The sequence below is a fragment of the Lactuca virosa genome, chromosome 2, assembly GCF_052849685.1.
Source record: "Lactuca virosa cultivar CGN04683 chromosome 2, Lactuca_virosa_CGN04683_v6, whole genome shotgun sequence".
NCBI lineage: Eukaryota > Viridiplantae > Streptophyta > Magnoliopsida > Asterales > Asteraceae > Lactuca > Lactuca virosa.
Genome location: NC_136427.1, coordinates 215,496,320 through 215,521,762, shown reverse-complemented (window position 1 = coordinate 215,521,762; position 25,443 = coordinate 215,496,320). Strand labels below are relative to the sequence as shown.

The window sequence follows — 25,443 nt, the reverse complement described above, 5'->3', positions numbered from 1 at the left end:
CCATATTTAAAAAAACCTAAAACTAATATATGTGCACCTCTACTTTTTAGTATGTTTAAATGGAATGCATCACAATGCATTTATGCGTCAAGGTATGCCACATTACATAAAATCATTACACCCTCAAGTTACTAATAGTGAGAAATGATATTTATGAGTTACTTTGTAGTTAGAGAGGTATAAAAAAGGTATTTTTTTTCTCATTTGTAAAAGAATGTAACAGCTTTACGGATGGTCATAAAGTCACAACAAAGTCATAAGACATGGTGATGTTTGGTGGTAAGTCAGTATGTAAATTAGGTGCTGTTTGTTTTTTGGAAAAAAACTTCTTCATACCTCTTATTGCTGCGCGGCGCAACACACGCGCAACACTTTTTATCTCGCAGCTTTTTGTTTTTTAGAAGTCTTCAGAGTCAAAAACCTCTGCGCATGTTCTATTTAGCGCAACACTTGTACTGCCTTTTCCAACATTTTTTTTTCTTGCTGAAATTTTGATTATATGTTGTTGAAATTTTATTTCACATTTTTTTTCGTTTTTTTTTGTTTATTATTGTTGATTTTTTTTGTTTTTTTATATTCAATAATGATAATTTCTTAATGAAATATCATTATTTTTTACTAAAATATATTTATTTTTTACTAAAATATCTTTATTTTTTGTTGAAATATCATTATTTTTTTATTGAAATATCATTAATTATTGCCGAAATGTTATACATTATTAAATTTACGTATTAAAAAACTTTTTTCGGTTTATAAAATTAGTTTATTTTAATTTTTTAATATTTGCAGCAGTATGCAGATGTTAAAAAAAAAACAAACACGCTTCTTATTACAGTCTGCAGCTGTTTGGTCCACCTCTTCTACTGCAAAGGGTTGCAGAGATGGTCCGCAGACTTTATGAATTTTTGCTTCAGAAAATCAAACGGCACCTTACTGGTGCCAAGTCACCTCGTTTAGCCTTATAATTCACAAGTTTATTGTTTATTTACATTCATCAAAAAGAATACTTCAAAATTTCATTAATGAGTTAAAACTTTTTATCGTATTACATTTTCCGGATTAACTCAAATAGAAATGGGCCAGTGCAGGCCCAACTGGAGATGCAAGTGCAACAGAACAGTTTCTCTGCCACCGACCGAGTTACAGAAGGTTCAACTCGGTTAGCTTACATCGAGTCCTCACAAAACTCTTCAAACCCTTTCTCTTTATTTAGGTAGCCGCTTCTAAGAAATCGATCTTTCCCTTCGTCATCCGTCATGAAATCGTTTTGATTCATTAATCTATATATCCGTTTCGTTGTTATCACACTGAAACCCTAAAATCTGTGATCCGATCTTGAAAAACATGGGGGATTACAATGATGCGTTCATGCGCAACAACAACGCCGCCGTTCAGGCTCGAACGAAGCAACAGAACCGAGCTAATCTCATGCAAATGAAGCTGGTATATCTCTATCCTTAAAAACCCTAACTTTGATTCTGTTTTAGGTGAACTTTACTTGTAGAAAAAAAATTGTCGCCCTAGCCCCTAGGTTTGGTTAATTTCTTTACCGCAATCTGCGTTTCTGTATTATGCGATTAAATTGAAACTAGGAGATTTTAGCTGGTTTTCTTTGCAGTGGATTCGGAAATTGCTAGGGGTTAGTATCATTTCTCGTAATATTAGCTGGTGATTGTTGTAATTAGGGCTTCAATTGAGAATTAGGTTTCAGTGAAATTGGATTAATTATTGAGTTGAGAACTCTAGGTTGAAGTTATTAGCAAACAAGGTTGTGGGAGGATCAAATTCTCATTGAGTTTGAGCAATGATGCTGTTTGTTTTACTTGCTTTCGCTTGCACTCCTGCCCCCCAAGTTTAACTGTATGAGATTGTTTCTATTGTTTCTTGCAGATTGGACAGAGTCATCCAACAGGATTAACTAATAATCTGTTAAAGCTTTTTGAGCCACGTCCTCCTCTGGAGTATAAACCACCTCCTGAGAAGAGAAAATGTCCACCATATACAGGTATGTAATACATGTTATACTATTTAAGTTCTAATTCATACATTGCAGGTTGAAAAATCTAATTGATTTGCTTCTACTTTCATTTGAAAAGGCATGGCACAGTATGTTAGCCACTTTGCTGAGCCCACTGATCCTGAATATGCTCCACCAGTAGAAAAGGGTGAAACACCTGTAAGATTCTTCATTTAGCAAACTATATACACTTTAATCATCCATTGTATGTTAATTATCTTTTGGTTGATACTTGATGTACATGTGTGAATCAGGGCCAACGGAGGGCTAGGATTCACCAGTTAAGACTAGAAGAGGGTGCAAGAAAGGCAGCCGAGGAGCTTGAGAAATGTAAGAAGACTCTTTTCTTTTTCTTTCTTTTTGAGTTAATAGATTCTAGAAGTGACATATGCATGTTTTCTTATACAGATGATCCAAACAGCGACCCAAATATATCTGGAGATCCATACAAGACATTGTTTGTAGCTAGGCTTGTGAGCATTACTCTCTTTTGCATTGATGCATTTTTAGACTTTATGTCTTTCTAGTTTCTTGATTTAATTGAATCAATGTTTTTTCTTTTTACTTTCAGAACTATGAGACAACAGAGAGCAGAATTAAAAGGGAGTTTGAGGCATATGGGCCAATCAAACGGGTAGGTTTTGTAGAGTACCCTAAAAAGGGGCTCAAGGTTATAGCCTTTTGTTCGGTAAGAGGTTTGGTTATGTGGTACACAGACAACATCCTCATCAAGTTGTCTGCAAAACATCTTTGTGAAATAAACAATTAAATTTTTATAAAAAAACCCAATTTGGAAATAAAGCTGATAACCCATTATCCAGACATTATTTCATAGATTTTATCATATTCTCATAACTGGGTTATCTGAAAAACGATTATAATTCTGCTAACTGCATACATGATTGTCAATGCCATATTGCCATATCAATACACCTTTAACATGATGCTTGCTATTAATGATTTTTCTGAAACAACAAACTTGGAGAATTGTAAATGTGTCTTTCCATTTTTCAATGCATTTACTTGTGAATCATGATGCTAGAATAAGATCTATTCAACAATACACAGTAAGTTTGAGAAAATTACATGCCTATCCTTTCTCCAAAATCCGAATAGTAAGTTGGAAGTTCAGTCAAATCGGTAATTTTTCCTCAGGTATTATTGCCCACCCATTCTACTACTACCCTCATAGTTTCTTTTCTTTTCCCCTTTCCTTTTTCTCTCTCTGCTCAAATCACAAATCAAGAATCCGGGTATTTTGGGTATTATTCTAGTAAAAAAGATTATAGTCACCATCCATGGTAAGGGCAATTGTGTCATGTCACTTGTTAAAAGGTATCCTACTTCAGCACAGATGAATGATGCAAGAAATGGAGACTGTGAATGGGTAAAACATTTAGGGAGTGCATCTCTTCTCTTCTTTTCAAAGTTGTTGCGTTTTTTGCTACTGAAAATTTCTTACTTTTGGATTCAAAGGGTATCATATCATATCATATCAAAAACGTTTCAGAAGTTGAGAAGATTTCCTGGTATTTTATATATATAAACAATTATATCATTTTTCTAGTAATTTATTTATTTAATTAAATAGTCCCTGGTAAGGGGAGGGTAGTTTGTTGGAGAAATTGGCTACAAGTTCTAGCAGTGATGATGATGATTGATGCATCTATTCTCGCCTCGGGAGCCTATAAATTAAAAGGTGAGCACGGCTATTGAGGCTTAGTCGCCTGTTTGCCGTGCATTAGGATTTTATAAAATTGCTAACCTTCATCTGCATGTTTTTCGTTACAATCTGTTCAAATCCAAAAAGAGTATGATTTTTTTTTAAAAAAAAAATATAAATCCATCTGGATATTTTGTCTAATTCACAAGAGTTTTTAGGTTCGCTTGATTGCTGATAAAGAGACGAATAAACCAAGAGGATATGCTTTCATTGAGTACATGCATACACGCGATATGAAAGGTTTCTTTTATTTACATCTCATGTCTCACTTCCTTTTTATTATTATCATTATTATTAAAATTGCATGTTTTATGAATTAATAGCTGCATATAAACAAGCGGATGGAAGGAAGCTTGATAACAGAAGAGTGCTTGTGGATGTTGAACGTGGAAGAACAGTTCCTAACTGGCGGCCACGTAGGCTTGGTGGTGGACTTGGGACCACCAGGGTTGGTGGTGAAGAAGTTAACCAGAAGAACTCCGGGAGGTAATTTGTCACATGTTTTTGTTTCTAGAATTGAGTGATTCTAATTTGGCACATGTTGTTTTTGTGATCAGAGAACAACAACAATCAGGAGGAGCCTCTCGATCCGTAGAGCCACGAGCAACTGAAGAGCGAGGAGATAGGTAAATTAAATAATACAATTATTATTTATTTATTTATTATATAGTTTTCATAATTAAATATTATTCAGAGAGAGGGAGAAGTCACGTGAGCGCGAAAGGGTGGTTAAGGAAAGATCACGTGAACGTGAGCGCGAGCGGTCCCACGACAAGCCAAGAGAACGGGAACACCGCGATGACCGGCACCGGGACCGCGACCGTGACCGTGACCGCGATCGAACCGGTCGCGACCGTGATCGACACCGCGACCGTGACCGGGACCGTAGCGGTCGTGACCGTGGGGACCGCGAGCGTAGCAGTCGTCACCGTGAAAAGGATCGGGAGAAAGATTATGAGGTGGGCGATGTTGAGGCGTTGGATCGTGATCGCGGGAGGTCGCGTGATAAGGATTATGAGTATGATCGCAGTGAAAGACATGAGAGAGATAAACATGGAGGAGGGGATAATGTTAGGGGGAAAAGCTATGATGATCGTGATCGTGGGGATATGGAGGAGTGGTATGAGCAAGGGGAGCATGGGAATAGTAAGCGTGTGGATGCGGAGCGTGATATGGGAGGTGTTGGTGGTGGAGGGTATGATTATTATGATGAGGAGCGGTATGAACATCAGGATCATGATCGGTATGATCAGATGGAGGATGATGTGTATGAGCCAGGAAAGGTGGAGCCGCGTGATAAGGATCGTGAACGTGAGTATAGGCGATCCGACAGGTCGCTTTCTCGTGACTATGAGTACTGAGTACTGAAAGCATAAGATGCATGCGCGTATGTGTTTTGTTTTTGTTTTTGTTTTTGTGTGTTGTTATGGACCTTTGGATTTAACCTTTGTGGGTGGTATTGGATTGTTTTTTATAAGTTGTAATATCAAGTGTATTAGACTATTCGTGCCTCGTGATTTGTTTTTGAGTTTTCATGAAATGGAGACTGTGCCTTGTGCTCTTGTGGTATATGAAATTCAAAATAGCCCAAATAGTGAAAACTAGAAGGATTAGTGACCCACTGGATTTTCTACAGAAACTTGTACAAAAAGATATCTCTAAGAGTTGGATTTCTCTTGTTTGTTTTCAGACCCCTTATTTGCAAATCATACGCTTTTGAATACGACAGAGAGCTCTTGTTTGGAGATGTAAAATTAAAGAAAAGTGATTTTAATGTAGAACAAAATGAATACCTCACATTGATAAATTCATATTCGATAGAATACTTACCTAGTAATCAATGCTAACCACCTACTACACTTAAGCGTATGCTTTGCACATTATATGGTAATTGAAAAAGGCCTTGCAATCTCATTAAAACAGTTTGATACCATTTTCAATAAAAGAAGTGTAGAAAAGGTCCCAAAAATATTCAAGCTTTTCACGGTTTATAAATTTAAAAAATGCCAAAAATATACAAAGGCATAGAAAAGTTATGAACACACTAATAGGTCAAGTGGAAACATAATCTCATTATCAGCATGCTAATCAACCTTCATAGTCGCTATGTACATTTTTTTCGAACGACGGGTCACCCTATGGTTGAAGATTCAAACCTGAGACCGCTGCTAACTTGAACATATGTCAAAATAATATACTAGGTTTAGGAGCCTAATGAGTCATACAGGGATTGGATGTCATATCAAAGTATATGCATGAACACAATTTATACACTAGTGCAACAACCCCAACTTCAATTAAAACCTCTTTAGACATCCTAAAACTACATTTTTAATTTTCTTTTTTAGGAAAAGCATTACATAACACAAAGTACATTGTTATAACTCCATAATACTCAATAACCATCTTTGAGGGTGTGTAGAAAAAAATCCGATCCAATTACAAACGACTGAAATATACTGAATATATAGTCACAATTGAATTGAATTGGTTCTCAAATTTCAATATCTAATTAGAGTGGTTCGATTTTTGGATGATAACGAAAATCCAATAAAAACCAAACCAACCGATGTAATCTAATTACTATCCTATTAGATATCCAATTAGATATCCAACTTGATACCCAAATTTCATGCAATTCTATATATCCATTTATAATCCAATTAGTATCCAGTTTCAATTATTAAAAAATATTAATATAAATATTTCAGTTATTTAAAAATTTGATGAAATTTAGATGGATCCAATTGGATGAAAACTATATAGATCAAGTTAGATATATAGGATATCGAATATTAAACATCTAATGAATACAACTGATCAAATTCAATTTCTAATTAGACCAATTTAGTTCGGTTAGTTGTAACGAATTAGATTGGATCGATTGACAACATCCAATATCAAATGAATGATTTGATTGGATTGGTTGTATAAAAAAACATTGGATATGTGATGATGAACACTCCTAACCATCTTAAAGATAAAACAATGTAACATGCAATGTATGTTATGGCATTAAAATCCAAATCCCAAAGTCATATAATCTCATTTTGTCATTGTCTCTCGTCTCTTGGGGACTTGCCAAGGTAAACCCGAAAGAAAAAGATGGTGCAAGTCCATTTGATATTATCATCTACACATCTACACTTACTTGCTTCAATTCATATATCGGTGGTGTGACCCCATTCGATATCATTATATTGTGTACATGTTCCAAAACATTTATACGAGGGATTCATTACCTCTTAACATTGTATATGAGAGTACTGGTTATCAAAACTTATATATTTGTTTAGAGAATACCTTTAAAGTCTTAATGATTTTTACTAGATCAACCATGCGTGAGTGCAACCGATGAAGACAGAGAGTATCTTTATCATAGCGAAATATAAATGAAAGTACTGTTTTTTATCTTTATAAACTTTATTTCGGTGTTCAAGAAACTTGTAAAACATGTTTAAACTTTTAACTTTCTATTATCAACTCCCCCAAGGTGCACTATTATTAGACTTATAAAAAGTCATCTTTCTAAAAATAAGGGTTTTCATAAAAGGAGAAGACAAGATGCAAAAAAAAGAAAATTGTTTTATAAGTTTAAAACATGTTTAATATAGTTATGAAAGAGTTTTCCTTACAGAACTTGGGTCCAAGTGCACCAAAAGTGACCAACGGCATAAAGGGTACACATATTCGATACGGGCCGTTAGTTTTGGGCTGAGATAATCCCGACCAACCGATATTTGTACACCTATTCGACCGAATTCATAAAGCAATATACGTGCCATTTTTGGTACTTTTGATAACCCTAATCTCTTAGAAGCTTTTTCTTAAAGATTTAGCATATTTTATGGAACATAACATATGCTAAAATACTTCGAAAAACATTTACAAATCCTCTTATTGTACATATTTTGATCTTTAGTTGGGACTAAGTGGTTGAATTTCTACGAAAGGTATAAAAAGTAAGGATTGTATTATCGTGAGAAATGGGGATATCCATATTTGGCACTTATATTAATGTCAAGTGGACTTAACATCATATTTTGTACAAATAGTCTAAGTCCATCCTTTAAGGAACATGTTACTAGTGGATCAAATTCAGAATGAGTCCTGCTGGACGAGTGACCCTTACCAATGTCAAACTCAATCATACTTCATTAAATAACTAGGTATGAGACCCATGTATTATATGCGTTTCTTTCAAATAAAAAATAAATATAAATTATAAACATTTGAGAAGTTTGAATTTATAATAAAATTGAGAAAAATATTGAATTATTAAAAGTAAAGTGTTTTTTTTTCTCTTTTAAATTTAAACAAATAATTTAGATTTAGATAAATAAATAAAAGAAACTAATGAGGCTTTACTTTAGTAATTTTGCAATTAGAAGGAAATACCATTAATGAAACTGATATACATTTATTATTATATTTAAATATATATGGAATTTAATAAAATGAAAAAACCATAAAATTGACATGTGGAATAAAATTTAATTTAAAATAACCACAAAATGACATGTGGCAAAATGAATGATAATGTGACATGTGACAAAAATATCTTTATTTATTAGAGTAAAAAATTGAATGTCCGAGTTAAGGGGGTGTTTGGATAGGGAAAAAAGTGGCTGCTTGTTGCTTATTGTTTATTCTCACAACAATAAGCTGAGTTGAAGTGTTTGGATAGGAAGCTTAAAAACCAGCTTATTGTGGTAGGAATAAACTAAATAAGCTGATTTTAATAAGCAAGGGGAGATGCTTATTGTTTATTGTGGTAGAAATATTTATCCAAACACCCCTAAGAGATAACAGACTTTTATAAGTGTTAAATAACATTCAATCAAATTCAATCCTCATTATAAACAATTAAACATACCGTTTTGCTTTGTATCATAAAAGTATTGAGTATTAACATTTACAAAATGGTCGATTATGGAAACTAACAAGACTATCAACGTCAACCTATAAATCATTTCAAGTAAGTAATTTACTTCATACAAAATACCATCGAAGGTGTCTTAAATAATCATATAATTTTTTTAAAACTCTTTTAAAATTATTATTTAAAATAATGTTTAGGATTAAACCCATATGCATAAAGTACATCGATTGGTGGAATAAATTTGAAAAATGACCAGTAATGGCGTGAAGAATGGCTCCACTCGTAATTGTATCCTCTTTCCAGGGCATTAAAGCAAATTCACATTTTCCCGCCCACTCCTCGATTACACAAGCCTATTAAACACTACCAAACATCCCCCTTTTTCTTCCATTGAAAACCTTTCTTTGCCACTCTCCATTGTCATCGGACCTTCTCCACCGGTCCTCTTCACGCTTCCTGCAGAGATCCAAGTAAGTTTCACCCTCAAATTTGAAATAATTTTGCTGTTTTATGTGTATGATGCTTTAATTTCTCCATATATGTTGATATATGTTCTCGCCACATGCTTGCGATTCAGTTCACCTTTCCGGTTTGCAGTTTTTGCTTCGAAACTTTTCAGACATTTTGTTCGCGTTTTAAGTTCTGATTTCCTTGTATACATTTTGTGTTGAAAATTTGATTTTGTTTGACTTTATTTTCTAGGGTTTTGACTGCGAGATGGTGCCTAAAAACGAAGTCATGGAAGAACCAGTAGCAGATTCTCCGACTTCGGTGCTTGAAGACGAGGTGTGTTATCATATTTTTATACATTTCCCCCTTTTTCGTTTACTCCGTACTTTACTTCGTATATGCTTAAAATCAACTTTTTGTGCGTGCTTGTGGCTTTATTGTTATCGAACTCCATTTTAGCTATAAGATCCTTGAATCTACTGTGATCCTATATGCTTTACGGCGCCATATCTACAGCTTTTGTTTATCCTTTTTTTCCTCGAGGTTTCTGCCTGAATATTTTGTTTAAAAAGTTAAAGCTCTTGGTTACCTTCTTAACTGTTACTCCCGATTTATTTTGAAGGATGTCTGCAAGGATAAATCTGCTGTGAAGATGGAAGATGAACTGTTATGCGAGACAAAAAATGGGGACGCAACTCTCATCCCAGCTGTAATGGCAGAAGAGGAAGTAAAACTTGAACAACAAAGGAATCAGGAAGAAGAAGCTGTGGAAAAGGAACCTCCTACCTTGAACGACACACAGTTTACTAAACTGGATGAGCTTCTTACTCAGACTCAGCTTTACTCTGAATTTTTACTGGAAAAAATGGACGACATAACTAAAGTATGCTCCCATGCCCTCTATCATCTCGTTCTTTTGCTCATAATTTGACATTTGCTCACATTTTCTGAGTTGCAATTGCAGAATGGGGTGGCTGAAGATGTTAATGGAGTAAAAGGGGCGAAGAAGAAAGGCCGTGGTGCTAAAAGAAAATCTGCCTCAAATTACAACACAGTAATGTCTTTTATCTTGTTTTTTTCTCTACAGTTTCTCTGTTTTTACCCAAGTCATAACAATATTGCATCATGTTTTCAGAGGAAGGCCAAAACAGCTGTAGCAGCCATGCTTACACGATCTGAAGAAGGTACCCCTTTTGATGACACCAATCTCAGTAAAGAAGAGAGAGCTGCAATAGAGCAGGCTGAGCTTGTTCCTTTGTTGACTGGTGGAAAGTTGAAACCTTATCAAGTTAAAGGTGTCAAATGGATGATCTCACTGTGGCAAAATGGTCTTAATGGTATTCTTGCTGACCAAATGGGACTTGGGAAAACAATACAAACTATTGGTTTTCTTGCACATTTAAAAGGGAATGGCTTAGATGGGCCCTACTTGGTTATTGCCCCTTTGTCTACTTTGTCAAATTGGGCAAATGAGATTGCAAGGTATCATTTTTCTTGTTCTACAAAGTTTTTATCTTTATTGGTTTCTTTCAAGTTTGAGTATTCAAATTTAAACTCTATCTTTTCTTGTTTGTGAAGGTTTGTCCCATCTATGAATGCAATTATCTACCATGGAGATAGATCTGCAAGAGAGGAACTAAGGAGAAAACACATGCCAAAATCAATAGGCCCAAAGTTTCCAATTGTGATTACTTCATATGAAGTAGCAATGAATGATGCTAAAAAGCACTTGAGGCATTACAACTGGAAATACCTTGTGGTTGATGAGGTGCTTCTAGTTACCTTGTTCTTATCTATTCTTTTATGCCTATCATTGTTTTATTTCCTTCAACTAAATTGTTAAATTTCATAACATACAGGGTCACAGATTGAAAAATTCTCAATGCAAACTATTAAGAGAGTTAAAATGGTTACGTGTTGAAAACAAGCTTTTGTTGACTGGAACACCTCTTCAGAACAATCTTGCAGAACTTTGGTCTTTGCTCAACTTCATTTTGCCTGATATATTCTCGTCCCATGCTGAATTTGAGTCATGGTAACTTTTATATTTTATAAAAAATTATAAGTTTAACTTTATACAACTATATAAATCTTCACTTATTAATAATATGATGTAAACATAGGTTTGATCTATCTGGAAAGTCAAACACCGAGGAAGGAGAAGAAGGGAGAAAATCAAAAGTATGTAAAAAATTATTTGTATACTTTATTCCCTACCTTTATTTCTTATTCTTTTTTTAATTTAATATTTGTTTATAATTTCAGGTTGTAGCAAAGTTGCATGCTATTTTGCGTCCTTTTCTGCTGAGAAGAATGAAAGAAGATGTTGAACAAATGCTTCCTCGCAAAAAAGAGATAATTTTGTATGCTACTCTTACTGAGCATCAAAAGAACTTCCAAGATCTTTTGGTCAACAAGTCTCTTGAAGCTTATCTGAGAGAGAAAGTCGACACTGGTAATGCAATTGCAAAGGTTTTTTAATTTATTAAATTTGAAATAATCAAAATATAATATTAATAATGGTTTTATTTGAAAAATAAAATTACAGGTCGTGGTTCGAAAGGACAGCTAAATAATCTGATGATTCAGCTCAGGAAAAATTGCAACCATCCTGACCTCTTGGAGGGAGCCTTTGAGGGTTCATGTATGTTTAAATTTATTGAATTAAATAATTAGTATATTAAATATTATAAATAAATATTGATTATTTTTGTTTGGATAGGTTTTTATCCACCTGTAGAACAAATAGTTGGACAATGTGGGAAATTTCAGTTGCTTGAAAAATTGCTGCAAAAGCTGTTGGCTCGCAAACACAAAGTATTAAATTAAATTGATGTTTGTTCTTTTTGGTGTTGAGAATTGAGATGTTGGTGTTATTATTTGTAAATTGTAAATTAATGATATGTTTAATTTTTGTAAACAACAGGTTTTAATTTTCTCTCAGTGGACTAAAATATTGGATATAATGCATTACTACTTCAGTGAGAAGGGTATCGAAGTTTGTAGAATTGATGGGAGTGTGAAGTTAGATGAGAGAAGACAACAAGTAGGTTTAGTTTAGGTCAAATTATTGGGTATAAGCTTTAATGATTGTATTCTAATTTTTTTTTTTTTAAAACTACAGATCCAGGAGTTCAATGATGTGGATAGTGATCTTAGAATATTCCTTCTGAGCACAAGGGCTGGTGGGCTAGGAATTAATCTGACTGCAGCAGATACCTGCATTTTATATGATAGTGACTGGGTACATTCATCATCCAACATATTAAATATTTTTTCTTTTAAGTTTTAGTTTAATAAACATATTTGGATTTGGTTCAGAATCCTCAAATGGATCTTCAAGCAATGGATAGATGTCATAGAATTGGGCAAACAAAGCCTGTTCATGTCTACAGGCTTGCAACTGCACAATCTGTTGAGGTATTTATTTGATTTCTTGTATATTATATTAATTAAATCTGGTTAGTTTATTCAATGTTGTATAATTGATTGATATGATGATAATAATTGTAGGGTCGGATTTTGAAAAGAGCTTTCAGGAAGCTGAGGCTGGAGCATGTGGTGATTGGAAAAGGTCAGTTTCAACAGGAGAAGACAAACACAGAAGTTTTGAAGGTAGGTATATGTTTAGTTAATAAGTCATTTTAATTGGATGGATGTTTATTTATTGATAATGAATAATGAAAGTATGATATAATGGTATAGGAGGAGGACATGCTGGCGCTTTTGAGAGATGATGATGATCCAGAAGACAAAAGGATACAAACAGATATAAGCGAGGAGGATCTTGAAAGGGTGTTGGATAGGAGTGATCTGCTTGCAAAAGCAGGATCAGATGCGAAGCCCGAGTACATGACAAGTGCACTGCCACTTAAAGGCCCTGGTTGGGAGGTGGTCATTCCCACAGCTACTGGTGGGATGCTTTCCACTGTCAACAACTAACGCAACCATGTTTACCATTTTGCCCTTTTGGAACAAACACTCACAGTTGCCTCTTTATTTTTTTTTGGAATGACGGTGTTTGGTTAGGATTTTGTGTGGGTCTAGAAATGGAATTATGACCCTTTTCTTTTAAATGTGAGCACTGATTAAGTAGGTTCATGTGATGTAATATTGGTAAGACTTAAGAGAGAATGGGCAAGTAAGAAAATGTTAAACATGTTTTGCTTTGCGTTTAGACTTTAGAGCATCTACAACTACAAGGCAATGTTTGGGCTTTTCTTAACTTTTTTCTGCTACTTTGCTTAGATGATTTGATTGTTATTTGTTTGTTGCATTCCTATCACCTCTCCATATCATGTGTGATGCAAACGATAGGGTAGTATTGGATTACAGGTATTTTGATGAATAAGTAAACAATTTCAAATTATATTCTATTCAATCAAATGATAGATTTCCAAAAACTTAACACATTGTGATTGGTCCTTCTTCTCCAGATTTGCAAATTGTTTACTTTTAACTTAGAAAAATATTAGGCCAAATAGCAAAGAGATGATATGAAAGAAAAAGAAAAGAAGATGTTATTTTAATTTATTGTTTTTCTTTCATGAGTTACAAGTAATACAATGCTTGTCGACAATTACAGGTTACAATACGAGGTAAATCCATTCTTTGTATTTTCAATAACATGAATAATCAAGATTTAACAAAAATTATAAATCCCCACTTTGAATGAATTATAAATCATACTCGTGGAACAACAAACTTCCGGCTTCTTGGAAATGTTGTTTCAAAATCCACCATAGTTAATGTCTCTGGTATCGACATGCCTCCTGAGATCACAATCTCTGTATTTATAGTAAAAAAAATCAGATTAATGCTACAAATGTAAATAATTACTTTTATGGCCGGATATGTATAAAGGTAATTACATGTTAATTAAAAACATGTAATTCTATAAGGTGATATATAAATACCTATGCCTTCTCTGACAGAGATATCTGGCTTCATAACATCTTTTGAATTGACAAGCACCATATCTCCAAGATAAAGGTGGTTTGTTGGCACATAAACGCAACATAACTCTTCAGACCCTTCATTCTTACGTAACATAACAGTTGATGTTATGAACCCAATTGCGTATTCTCCATCATGTGGATGCCTTATGATCGCAACTTCTTTAAATGCTTGTGAACCTTCTTCACCTAAACAAATTTAAACACGTACTATTACAACTTATATCTTTATATATATATATTTATTAGAAATACATTATACAATGAGTTAATTAATTAACTACCTGGTGAAATCGCTGAACTAATTTGTTTAGAAGCAGCATAAATGTAGCTCATGCCAGGCAGCTTCTTTATTATAAACTCCCCTAAGCTCAGTAGAGACGACCCCAACCATGATGACATGAACACACCAACCAAAAATATGAAACCAATTGACGTCACAAATCCAAAACCTGAATGATCACAACAAGAACTTATTATATTAGTAAAAAAAAATGTCATGATGGTATAAATATGTTGATGCATTCGATGCAATTAATGCCTCTAGCTAGCTAGCTCTAACCAAATGTATTGATTCCAAGAACATAATAGATTGGGGAGAAGATTCCATCCACGAATTGAATGAACCACCAAGTCACATAAAATGTGATGGCTATGGGAAATAAAATCACACTGCAAAAATAAGAAAACTTTAGAGAAGAATTGAATAAGATATGAAAACGATGAAATTAATGAGAGCAAGCAAACCATCCAGTCATGAACTTTTTTGAAGCCCAACTGCGAATTACTTTCACTATTGCCTGCATATACACATACAAACAACAAATATCACTAATAATTCTGCGGATTTACTCCTTAAATCATTAATTAGTGCGTGTATGTGTATGTTTAGTAGAATCCTCATCAACAATCGATGTTAAACATGGTAAGATCGAATTGAAGTTCAATAGACTTGGTTGTGAATTATCCTTCACTTCTTCTCCTTTTTCTAGATAATCGAATCTGTATCAATTCTGCTGTATATGATATTTAAACCTGATCAACAAAATTACAACCTAGAAAGATTTTGAATGTGTTATTGCAAAGAACAACAATGCAATTTAGTCAAATAAGATGTACACATTCGGTATCAATTGTGGCGAACAATCAATCGTATCAACCACATTAATTGGAAATCAATATCAAAACCTAGCTGGATATATATTTTAATCGGATCATCAAACATGCATGAATTAATAAACAAATTATGGTTTAATATTTCATTTCAAATATCGAGGATACACAAGAGAAACAAACCACAGGAAGAGACACGCACAAATTTGCAGACCTCCTTGCCGGAATGGTGTGGGGAAGAGGAGGAAGCCCCCGGTGCAGGGGATTCCGCCGGCGATGAGGAGTGGGAATCACCATCAATCGTCTCTGATCTTCTTAATGTGCTAATTGGTATAAGACGTTCTAGATCTCTATCTCTATCTCTATCTCTATCTTTCTCTCTCGTCCCCATTTTTCTCTCCGTTTCTTCATGCGAATAGCTGCCAACGTCGACTCTGCAAGTAATAACCAACTCACGTACGTTCGTTCATGCAATCTTTCGTTTGTGCTATCGTTAATTAGCCCTTAACTATTGCTTCATATGCAAAAAAGAGACCATACTTCCCTTTTCATATAATAAAAACTTTACGACATTATCTTAAACAATCAAAACCTTAATTGTATTTCATTTATAACTTTTCCACCTTTAGATCAAATTACCGACATCATCTTGACCAAATAACAAGTCAAGCCCAGTTTCTTTTGACAAATACTTACGCGTCTTCATAGTTTCCAAACTTGGATTGCATTTGTAACCTAAAATCACAGAAACCTTAACCTAATTTGGCTCCACCATTGCAACATGACACCGACCACACATTCTCAGGCAACCAACCCACCACGATCCTTCTCAGGCAACATGACTCATTCATCAACTTTTTATTGCCCGATTGAACAATCACTATCGCTATTGCCCGCTGATCTTACATGTAGCACCTTTGGAAAACCCTAGCTGAATACACCGTTGTTGAGGATCTTCAAGCACACACATAAATGAACTGCAGACATGATTTTAATCTTTAACAACGTCATTTTTCATCTTTCGTCTTCTTATTTTGTTTATCACGATTAAGAAATTTAACCAATCCAAAAACAACCATGTCTAATACCCAAGTATCACGTTTTATTTGACCCAATATCTCCTTGGAGTGAAGACCAATACAGATTTAACATATTTCAGTCATATAAGATATTTTACTTGTGTAGAGTAGAAATTGATGCAACACATTTGTAACGCCCGGATCATTAAGTATGTTTTTCATTTTTAAATCTATCATGTTGGGGATTACCACGACCTGGTGGAGGCACCACCACGATGTGGCTAGGCGAAAATGGGTCGCGTGTATTCGAGTCACCACGATGTGGTGGCGACTGGCATGCAAACCCTATTTTTTCGGGTTTGCTCCCTATTTAAAGGAATGATGAGGCTAGGGTTTGCTCATCCTCAGCCTCCATCATTCCCCTTAAGCCCCAAAGAAACCCTAATCACTTTCCTCCATTATTGAGCTAGTTTTGGTGTTCCTTGAAGCTAAGAATGAAGAAAAAGGAAGAAAGAAGCAAAGATCAAGCAAGCAAGTCTCCATTCTTCACCCTAGCACTCTTCTGGGCCTTTGTAAGTGCCCAAGACTCGATTTTTATCATGCTAGGTTGCTAGATCTTGAGTTTTGTCCCATTGACTTCTTGTTCTTGTTTGTTGTGATAATGAGATCTCATAAAGTTTGCAACTTTATGAATCTTTGGGACATTTGGTGTATTTTGTGCCATGGATCTGGAGTTTAGTTGGGTTTTTGATCCATGCATGAGATTAGGTCATAAAACCCTCATTTTGACCTAATATGGGTTCAAGACATGCATTGGACATGCATGTCTATAAAACACCAACTTTTAAGTTAGTTTTGGTGCTACAATCACTTCTGGAAAGGATGAACTTCGGATTTTGTGGAATAAGTGCTTATTGATTAAGTTCTTTCCTTATAAGCCTTTTGGGACATGGAGATTTTGGTTTTGGACATTTTGGGTGGTCCTAATGGATAAAGTTAGAAACTTTATCCTTCTAGATCACATTTTGGACCAGATCTGAGCTTTAGGGCTCTTGGAATCGGAGAAAACAGCTTAATGCCTTAAGCTGTTAGAAACCTCGACAACCACAACGTGGTCCTAGGTCATTACGGCGTGGCGGCAGGGATTTTCCCGACTGTTTGGTAGTCAGCAAACCACGGCGTGGCCAAGGAAGACCACGTCGTGACGGACAGCTGGAGTCAACATTGACTGTTGACCTTGAGGTTGACTTTTGATTTGTGGATTTTGTTTAGCCATTAATGTCCTGATAGGTAAATTACGGATTTTGCCTCGTGTAGTTATCTAGGTGGCGCCTAACACCTGTTGTGGGATTTTAAGGACGTGTTGGATTTTGGGCTTCTTTGTGAGGTGAGTTTGCTCATTATGCTGTAGGACACTAGGGATTGTATGTGTTTGTAGTCTTTATGACTCCAACTGTATGTGTTGTATGCCTGTGTACATGTTTGTTATATGTATGTGGGGGTGAAATAGACCTAGGGGTGACATAGAACCGGTACATCCTTGTGCTGACATATGAGTTGAAATAGACTCAGGGATGAAATAGACTCAGGGGTGAAATAGACCTGGTACAACGTTGTGCTGACATATGAGTTGAAATAGACTCGGGGGTGAAATAGACCCATAAGTGAAATAGACCTGACACAACATTGAGCTGGCGTATATATATGGTATGTGGTATTTGGGGAAATCACTAAGCTTTGTGCTTACAATTTTTAGTTTATGTTTCAGGTGCTTCCGTTCGAAGGGGAAGAGCTCGAGATGATCGCATTGCACACACCATGATTTTCCGCTTATTTGACTATGATGTACTTTTGGGATGTTTATTGATATACTTTGAATACTTTACGGTTTTGAAAAACATGTTTGGATGATGGTCTATTTATATAAAAACAAAACAAAAAAAAATTGGTTATGAGTTTTGGGACTTTACAATATTCATAATTATGAAGGTCCTTGCACAAATACATGGGTAGGTTATAACTAAAAATTATAGTAATCCATGGTTTGTATGTTTTATAATTGTTTAATTATAGTTTTTTTTGGGGATTACTCCACTATATTTAGAAATTTTAAATAAATTTGTGGATTTTGAATGTGAAAAGAGGTTTGTTGATGTTTCTTTAAAGGCATGCATCTGAATCTATTGGCATATATAAAAATGGTAGCCAAAAACCACTTACATCATTTGATTGTTTCCACACGGATACCCTAATGTCTTATATGCTTACAAAAAGTAAAAATGGTATATGAAAATTTTTCAATGCATTATATATTTCGTGATTTAGAATTTTAAAATTAGTTGTTTTTGACTCTATTTTCTTGAATTAATAACATGCATATATTGCATGAAGGGGTTTCTTCAAACTTGAGCTCGGAAATGTAAGACAAATACATAAGTTTATTCACTAAATGAATCAACCCCGAGTTGTAATGAAGAAGATTCTTCTCAAAATGCCACTATCATTCATGTAATTTCTATATTTCATCTGGAATTTTGTAAAAGTTATCAATTTTATGTTTTTCATTTCGTGTTTTAGGGTAAAATGACCAAAATGACAAATTTTATGTTTACTGGTAAAAATGAGAGTTTTCAAAGTAGTATGTTATTTTGATATATTTTTGAAGTTAGACATGCATCACTTGTATACAATATGTGACTAGTTACTTTGTATATGGATTTTGTGTGATGAGCACAGTGTCGTAGCTATGACGATCCACTTGCATAATGTTTGGCTAACATGCCTTCTTTATGAGGGTATTGTTTGGCATAAATGCCTTCTTTACTTGGACAGATCTCATAATGACCGTGTAAGACATTTCTCTCTTAAGGACGTGTAAGGATTAGACTTGAGATGACTTAGGATGTGATCGAAGCATATTGCATTGCATTTATATATACTATGACTTAAATGATGTTTATTTTTAAACACTTTAAATGGTTAAAAGGTGATGAAAGATTAATGATTTATGATAAAGACTCAAGTGACTATTGATGATATTTATGATTAAGGTCTTAATACTAAGAAGGGAAAACTACAAAAAAGTCGTTACATATTGGCCTCATAATCGATTTCGTCTTTATATTTTTTTTATTCAATTAAGTTCTAAAAATCGGTAATCGTATCCAATTTAACACTTTTACCCAACTTTAAAAAACTACAGTTTTGGCTAAGATTTCAAAATTTATTACAAATTTGGTCCAAAAATTACACTTTAAGCCCAGATTTTAAATTTTATTACAAATTTAGTCAAAAGTTTACTCTTTTGACCTAGATTTCAGAATTTTGTTATGAATTCATCATAACTTTATTTTTTTTTTTACAACTTTTTTTCTCAAAAAAAATTTCAAATATGTTTCTTTTTAAAAAAAATCATATTTATACAAAAAAACATATTTTCACATAAAAAATCTTATATTTCCTATATAAAATGTTTTTTTTAAAAAAACTTTTTTGTATATGAAATACCTATTTTTAAAAATAGGTATTTATTAAGTACATAAATATATACAAATTCGTTTTTATAAAAAAAATATATACCAAAACATATTTTACAAAAAAAAAATCTATACAAACACTTATTTTACAAAAAAAATTTGTACCAACAACTATTTTATTATAAATATAACGTTGTGTGGGTTGGAAAAAAAAGTTGTATGACAATAAATTTTGTTTTTTAATTTGAAGACACATTTTTTATCAGTGATCAAAAATTCTTTTTCAATTTTGAATATGAGTTATTTTTTTATGGCAATAATTTTAATTTTTTCTATAAATATTATTTAGAGTATACATTTAAAAGGATAATTTACTTCTCAAATGATGTTTTTTTTATCAAAAACATATTTGTATATATATTTTTTATAAAAACATATTTGTATACATTTGTTTATAAAAACATGTTTGAATATATTTTTATAAAATACGTGTTTGTATACATTTTATATATAAACGTGTTTGAATACAAATGCGTTTATTATAAAATAGGTGTTTACAAAAATATATAAATATGTTTTTACAAAAGAAATGTATACAAACACTTATTTGGGTGTATATAAATATGTTTTTACAAAATGTATTTATAATAAAATAGATGTTTGTATACATTTTTATTGTAAAATACGTGTTTATATATATATATATATATATATATATATATATATATATATATATATATATATATATATATATATATAAATGAATTTGTATATATTTATGCACTTTATAACTACCTATTTTTATAAATATGTATTTCGTATACAGAAAAGTTTTTTAAAAAAGTTTTTATATAGAAAATATATGATTTTTTATATGAAAATATGTTTGTTTTTGTATAAATATGATCTTATAAAGAAAAAGTATATTTGGAATTTTCTTTTTTTGAGAAAAAATATTGTACACAAAATACAAACAAATTACATATGTGTTCAAATAAAAGCTTATGGTAACCAGTTCCCTCAGGTAAATAGAAAAATGACTTTAAAGGGTAATGAAGTTTCCAAAATGTTCAAAAAATGTCATTGTTTTTTTAGTACAAAAAATACCATTGAAGTATACCATTTGTACAAAGAATACCAACGAAGTACATATTTTAGTACAAAAAAATACCATTTATGTTTCCAAAATGTTAAAAAAAAATACCATAGTTGTTTTTTCAGAGCACATTTTGTTAACTTCGTTGTTTCTGGATTATGTAGAACATATTCACTAGAGATCATTCACTGTTGTACCGGTTCACACACCAGTTCTGTCCAGTTGTGCACTTTCATTCATTCTCTTACTCGATCAGTTTGTATCTAAATACAATCATAGAAAAACACATAACTAAGAACCATCAATTAGGATGCAAGTCGTTCAAGCGCTCCAACACATATGCTTCTCTCTCTACTTTGACTACAAATCGTCATCAACTTAGCCACATGACGTTGAGTGTTCCTAACCATTCATCTCTCACTATTCCTGAAGAATTAAACGCAACTCCTACTCTCTGCATCCACATTTAGGAATTCTCATGACATAGCGTCACACCCGTTTCTCATTTGTGTCTCTTTTGTGCCGTAACACTAATGAACGACTATTCTTGACGTATAATATGTGTATCTATATAACGTATATATGTTTTAGGTTTGAGACATATAATACGATCTAGAAGCAAGAACGTTTAACTAAGGTTATTACCCACTTACTTTTCATGTTACCGAAAGAACGATCGACTGAAAGAATGAAAGAGAATGCACAAATGTTGTGAACTGATATGGCGGTGCATGATCTCTTGTGATTGTGTTCTACATAATCCGACAACAACGAAGTTAACGAAAATACAATATTTTTTGAACATTTTGGAAATGTCGTTACGCTTTTAAGTCTTCTTTCCATTTACACGAAGTAACCGGTTACCACAAATTTTTATTTGAACACATGTGTACTATTTTGGTATTCTGTGTACAAATAGTATGCTTTAATGATATTTTTTATACTAAAAAACAACAATGATATTTTTTGAATATTTTAGAACATTTTAATAACCGGGTAAACTGATACAATAGCCGTTCCATGGTATTTTGTGCACTAAAAAAACAATGTTTTTTTTTTTGAAAACTTTATTACATTTTTAGGTAATTTTTCCTTTTTCCTATTTGTAACTGTTTCATTTTGTTTTCTAGGTTGTGAACAAAAGGTCATCCTCCTCTCCTCCTCTTCTCTGTATGGAGGAGGCAGATTTATAGAAGACATGTAAGAACAAAGAACAATAAAGATGATATTGTTATAACTAAAAGGTATTAAATTAAGGATATGAAGTAAAATATAAATCTAAACAGTAAACTGAAGTAGCAACGAATGGGGAAAGAAAGAGAACATTTCTTGAAAATGAAATGTTGTTTTCTTCCCAACTGTTGACATAATAGAACCAAAAAACCCTCCTTTGGTCAAACAAAATGATCATTGTTGTACGATGTTTGTAATTGTACAAACTTCTTAGACGACATATCCTATCACATCGATAGCGGAACTACACCAATCTTGTGGTCATGTGGTTGATTTTATATTTTCTTAGTTGATAATTTTTCGAACATAAAAAGAATAATATCAAGTCCTAACTTTTCTATTTACCCAAGATATATATCGAACCTTTTTCTTCTTTTTACGGGCCCTTTTTCTTCTGATCAAACTAAAATAATACAAGTTAAAAGTAATTTGCCTAAAAAAAAATAATAAAAATAAAAAGAAGGAAAAAATGCCATCCAAGTTTGGATATTTTTTTAGGATAATTCAGGTTCTAGTTTTTGATGAATTTGCATTAAGACTTTAATAATTTATTACGAATAATGATTAAATAAACTAAACAAGTATGAGAATGGTTTGTCACCTACAACCTACAAATTCCGACGTCGACGTCGGCCTTCATCTGTTCTGGTTCTATCGATTCCGGCCATCACCATCCTTGAACAGGCCATCGACGGTTTGGATCAGGTCGCCATGACGAAGACCGCCGTCTATCGGAGGAATCAGAATCAGCCCCTGCAGCTTTCTTCAAGCAGAAGATTTTAGCTATAAACGCCCAGGCTCCGGTCCTTTTCCGGCAGCCATAATCATTGCTAGATTCAGCGACATCATCATAGAGCCGCATTGAATCCGAGAGCTTCTCGTAGGAAGTGAATCTGAAAGAGAGGGAAGAACCTAGCTCCGATTTCAGGTGGGAATTATCGGATCTAGTGAATTTGTTGTTATCGGAAGAAAATGATCTCCTCCGTCCATCAAAGCTGAAGCTCCTGTTCTTCAAATCATCCATTTGCTCTCTCTAGAGGTCGTGCTCAGTGGGAATAAATAGTTGACCTTTTGAAAATTCAAACCCCAGAATTACTTGGCAACATGACTGAGACGTCACATGTTTTTATATTGTATTTTATAAAAATATTATTTGGAAGCAACTTGACACTTTACAGGGTGGATGTGCAAAAAAAAAAGTTGTGTACTCATTAATAAATAAACTTTCTTAGTTGAATATTCAAGCTCTTGTAATCATACGAATTATAATATTTAGTTAGTTTATCAATCAAATTAGTGTTAAGACCTGTTTGTGTTCGACGAGGGATAAGGTGGGTCACCCGGTTGGCCAGTAACACCCACATCCTGTATCATGGCATATGAAAGCATGCCATGCCATTTGATGAGGGAGTGTTATGATCAAGACCTTCAAGGCTGAACATAATTTATTTTTGGAATGACTATATTTTATAAAGAAGATAGAAAATAAAAGAAAAAAAGTATAAACTTATATTAGGGCGGGTTGCGGGTAACATTTTGTTAAACGCCACGTGAGATAACTTACTTTTACATTTGGAGCGTTTTGTTTAAAATAAACGTTAAAACATGTAGTCACACGAGACTTTTTGTTCAAAAGGGAGCGTTTTGTCAAACACTAGAAACTAGAAGCTCCCAAACGCTCTATGTCAAACACACCCTTACTAGTCAAAATTGGGTTTCTCTACCCAAGCAACCCATCTGAATTTAAATTTATGAAATCTATAAACAACCCGATTAAATAAAACAACTATGATACTATAAAAAAATACTATATTTACGAGACTTTTTTTGGAATGAACGACTAAGGTGATACGATACTTCCAAATACTCCATCAAGTTGTGTATAGAATAGCTTCTAAACCTGCTCGTTTAGCACTAGGCTAGGATATATAGCGAATCTAACCACAACACCTCTGTGCTCGTAACCATGTTTGGAATACGAAAATCTCAGCAATGCTTGGCAAGAAGATTTGGGCTGCCACCTCACACGATCAACATGATCTGGGAAGTCTTTACAAACCGGACATAAAACAGAGGAAAGATCCACACCTCTATTCACTAATGTAACATCCCGATTCCCAGGTATGTGAATTTTATTTAAAAAGACAATTTGTCCTTGGAACGTCGAGTTGATGGCCTCAACTCGACGTGTTGAAAGTCTATGAGCCGCGGATCTTTTGGACCAACTCGACGAGTTGGAGAAGAAAACTCGACGAGTTGATGGTTGATTATGAAACCCTAATTTTTAGAGTGTTGCACTCTATTTAAAGGCTTTATACCCTTTTGGGTGGCCTCCTTACCCGTCTTCCCTGTCCAAAAACCCTAGTCTCGTGATTTTTCTTCCATATCTGTGTGTGTGAGAGCTTGAAGAGTGCCTTCTTGGTGTTCTTTTGAAGAAGCTTGAATGTTGAATTGGTTTGTGTGGAAATGAGGCTATAGATCCATGATTTTCTCTCTTGTTGCAGTCATTTGGAGGTATAAAGTTGGCACCTTGCTTATCTATAGCTTAGATCTCATTCTTTAAAAGTTTATTGTCATATTGGCTCATTTTTGGGTTTGTTCTTGGTTTGAGCATGTCATGAAGTTATAACTTCAGATCTGGACGTTTTGTGGCCTCCTTGAGCTTAAAGTTTTAAGCTTTATCTAGATCTAGGCTTATTTCATGTTCTAAGTCCCTTAATAAGCCTTCTTTGAGTGTTTTAGACTCTTTGTGTTATGCATGGACATAAAGTTAGCAAATTTACGTGGTTTTTCAGCTCTTGGGTTCCAGATCTGCATTATTAAGCGTTAGGATGGGTGAAAAAGGACTGAATGAGTTAAGTTGGGAAAACTCGACGAGTTGTCCTGGCAACTCAGCAAGTTGGATCGGGTTTTCCTACTTTTCTGGATACTGTAGGAACTCGATGAGTTGTCCTGACAACTCGGCGAGTTGGATCGGGTTTTCCCTGTTTCTCTGAGTACTGAAGGAACTCGACGAGTTGGTAGGTGCACTCGACGAGTTGGATCTGTATCCTGGTAGATAGGATGATGTTATGCTTATTGATCTGTATGATCTGTGATTGCCTATTAATTGATTATATAGTTATGAGTTATGTATATGTCAACATGTGTGTGTGTGTGGTTGGGTTGAGGCGGTCCTGCTTTGTGTTGTAGGCCAACAGACCCAGGGCGGTCCGGATAGACTGAAGGCATGCGAGGCGGTCCAGTCAGGCCGAAGGCTCGGGAGCAATCGAGATAGGCTGAAGGCCCTTCGAGGCGGTCCAGTCATGCTGAAGGCTCATTTATGATTGATGTTGTCTGTTATGTTATGTGGTGGTATTTTGGGGAAGACTCACTAAGCTCTGGGCTTACAGTTTTTGGTTATGTTTCAGGTACTTCAGACGATCGCGAAAAGGCGAAGGCTTGATCGTGCACTTCCTCATATTTTGTGTTATGAT

The 25,443-nt window shown here is 34.0% G+C and overlaps 3 protein-coding genes across 4 annotated transcripts; 2 read left to right on the top strand and 1 right to left on the bottom strand.

The window, feature by feature from the left end:
- The first annotated feature begins 1,161 nt into the window (after nucleotides 1-1,161).
- On the top strand, nucleotides 1,162-5,246 carry U1-70K (U1 small nuclear ribonucleoprotein-70K). Its single transcript, XM_079079290.1, has 10 exons — nucleotides 1,162-1,446; nucleotides 1,894-2,008; nucleotides 2,100-2,179; nucleotides 2,275-2,350; nucleotides 2,429-2,493; nucleotides 2,592-2,654; nucleotides 3,902-3,983; nucleotides 4,067-4,229; nucleotides 4,301-4,369; nucleotides 4,438-5,246. Exons 1-10 carry the CDS (start codon nucleotides 1,348-1,350, stop codon nucleotides 5,102-5,104), a joined length of 1,479 nt encoding a protein of 492 aa, XP_078935416.1. The 5' UTR covers nucleotides 1,162-1,347; the 3' UTR covers nucleotides 5,105-5,246.
- A 3,714-nt stretch (nucleotides 5,247-8,960) lies between these two features.
- CHR1 (chromatin remodeling 1) lies at nucleotides 8,961-13,234 on the top strand. Its single transcript, XM_079079287.1, has 16 exons — nucleotides 8,961-9,095; nucleotides 9,328-9,411; nucleotides 9,698-9,958; nucleotides 10,040-10,129; nucleotides 10,211-10,557; nucleotides 10,654-10,843; nucleotides 10,935-11,110; nucleotides 11,199-11,256; nucleotides 11,341-11,530; nucleotides 11,624-11,719; nucleotides 11,798-11,892; nucleotides 12,002-12,121; nucleotides 12,200-12,319; nucleotides 12,397-12,495; nucleotides 12,589-12,690; nucleotides 12,781-13,234. Exons 2-16 carry the CDS (start codon nucleotides 9,343-9,345, stop codon nucleotides 13,015-13,017), a joined length of 2,250 nt encoding a protein of 749 aa, XP_078935413.1. The 5' UTR covers nucleotides 8,961-9,095; nucleotides 9,328-9,342; the 3' UTR covers nucleotides 13,018-13,234.
- A 394-nt stretch (nucleotides 13,235-13,628) lies between these two features.
- Nucleotides 13,629-15,655, bottom strand: LOC145160180 (protein LIKE COV 3-like). 2 transcript variants are annotated; one of them, XM_079079288.1, is made up of 6 exons: nucleotides 15,346-15,655; nucleotides 14,778-14,830; nucleotides 14,593-14,702; nucleotides 14,315-14,482; nucleotides 13,992-14,219; nucleotides 13,629-13,862 (listed from the first exon to the last, which is right to left on the bottom strand). In XM_079079288.1, the coding sequence occupies exons 1-6, from the start codon at nucleotides 15,532-15,534 to the stop codon at nucleotides 13,759-13,761; spliced, it is 852 nt and encodes a 283-aa protein (XP_078935414.1). In that variant the 5' UTR covers nucleotides 15,535-15,655; the 3' UTR covers nucleotides 13,629-13,758. The 2 variants fall into 2 exon arrangements, with proteins under 2 accessions (XP_078935414.1, XP_078935415.1); XM_079079289.1 differs by having other exon boundaries at nucleotides 15,327-15,558.
- Nucleotides 15,656-25,443: the final 9,788 nt, after the last annotated feature.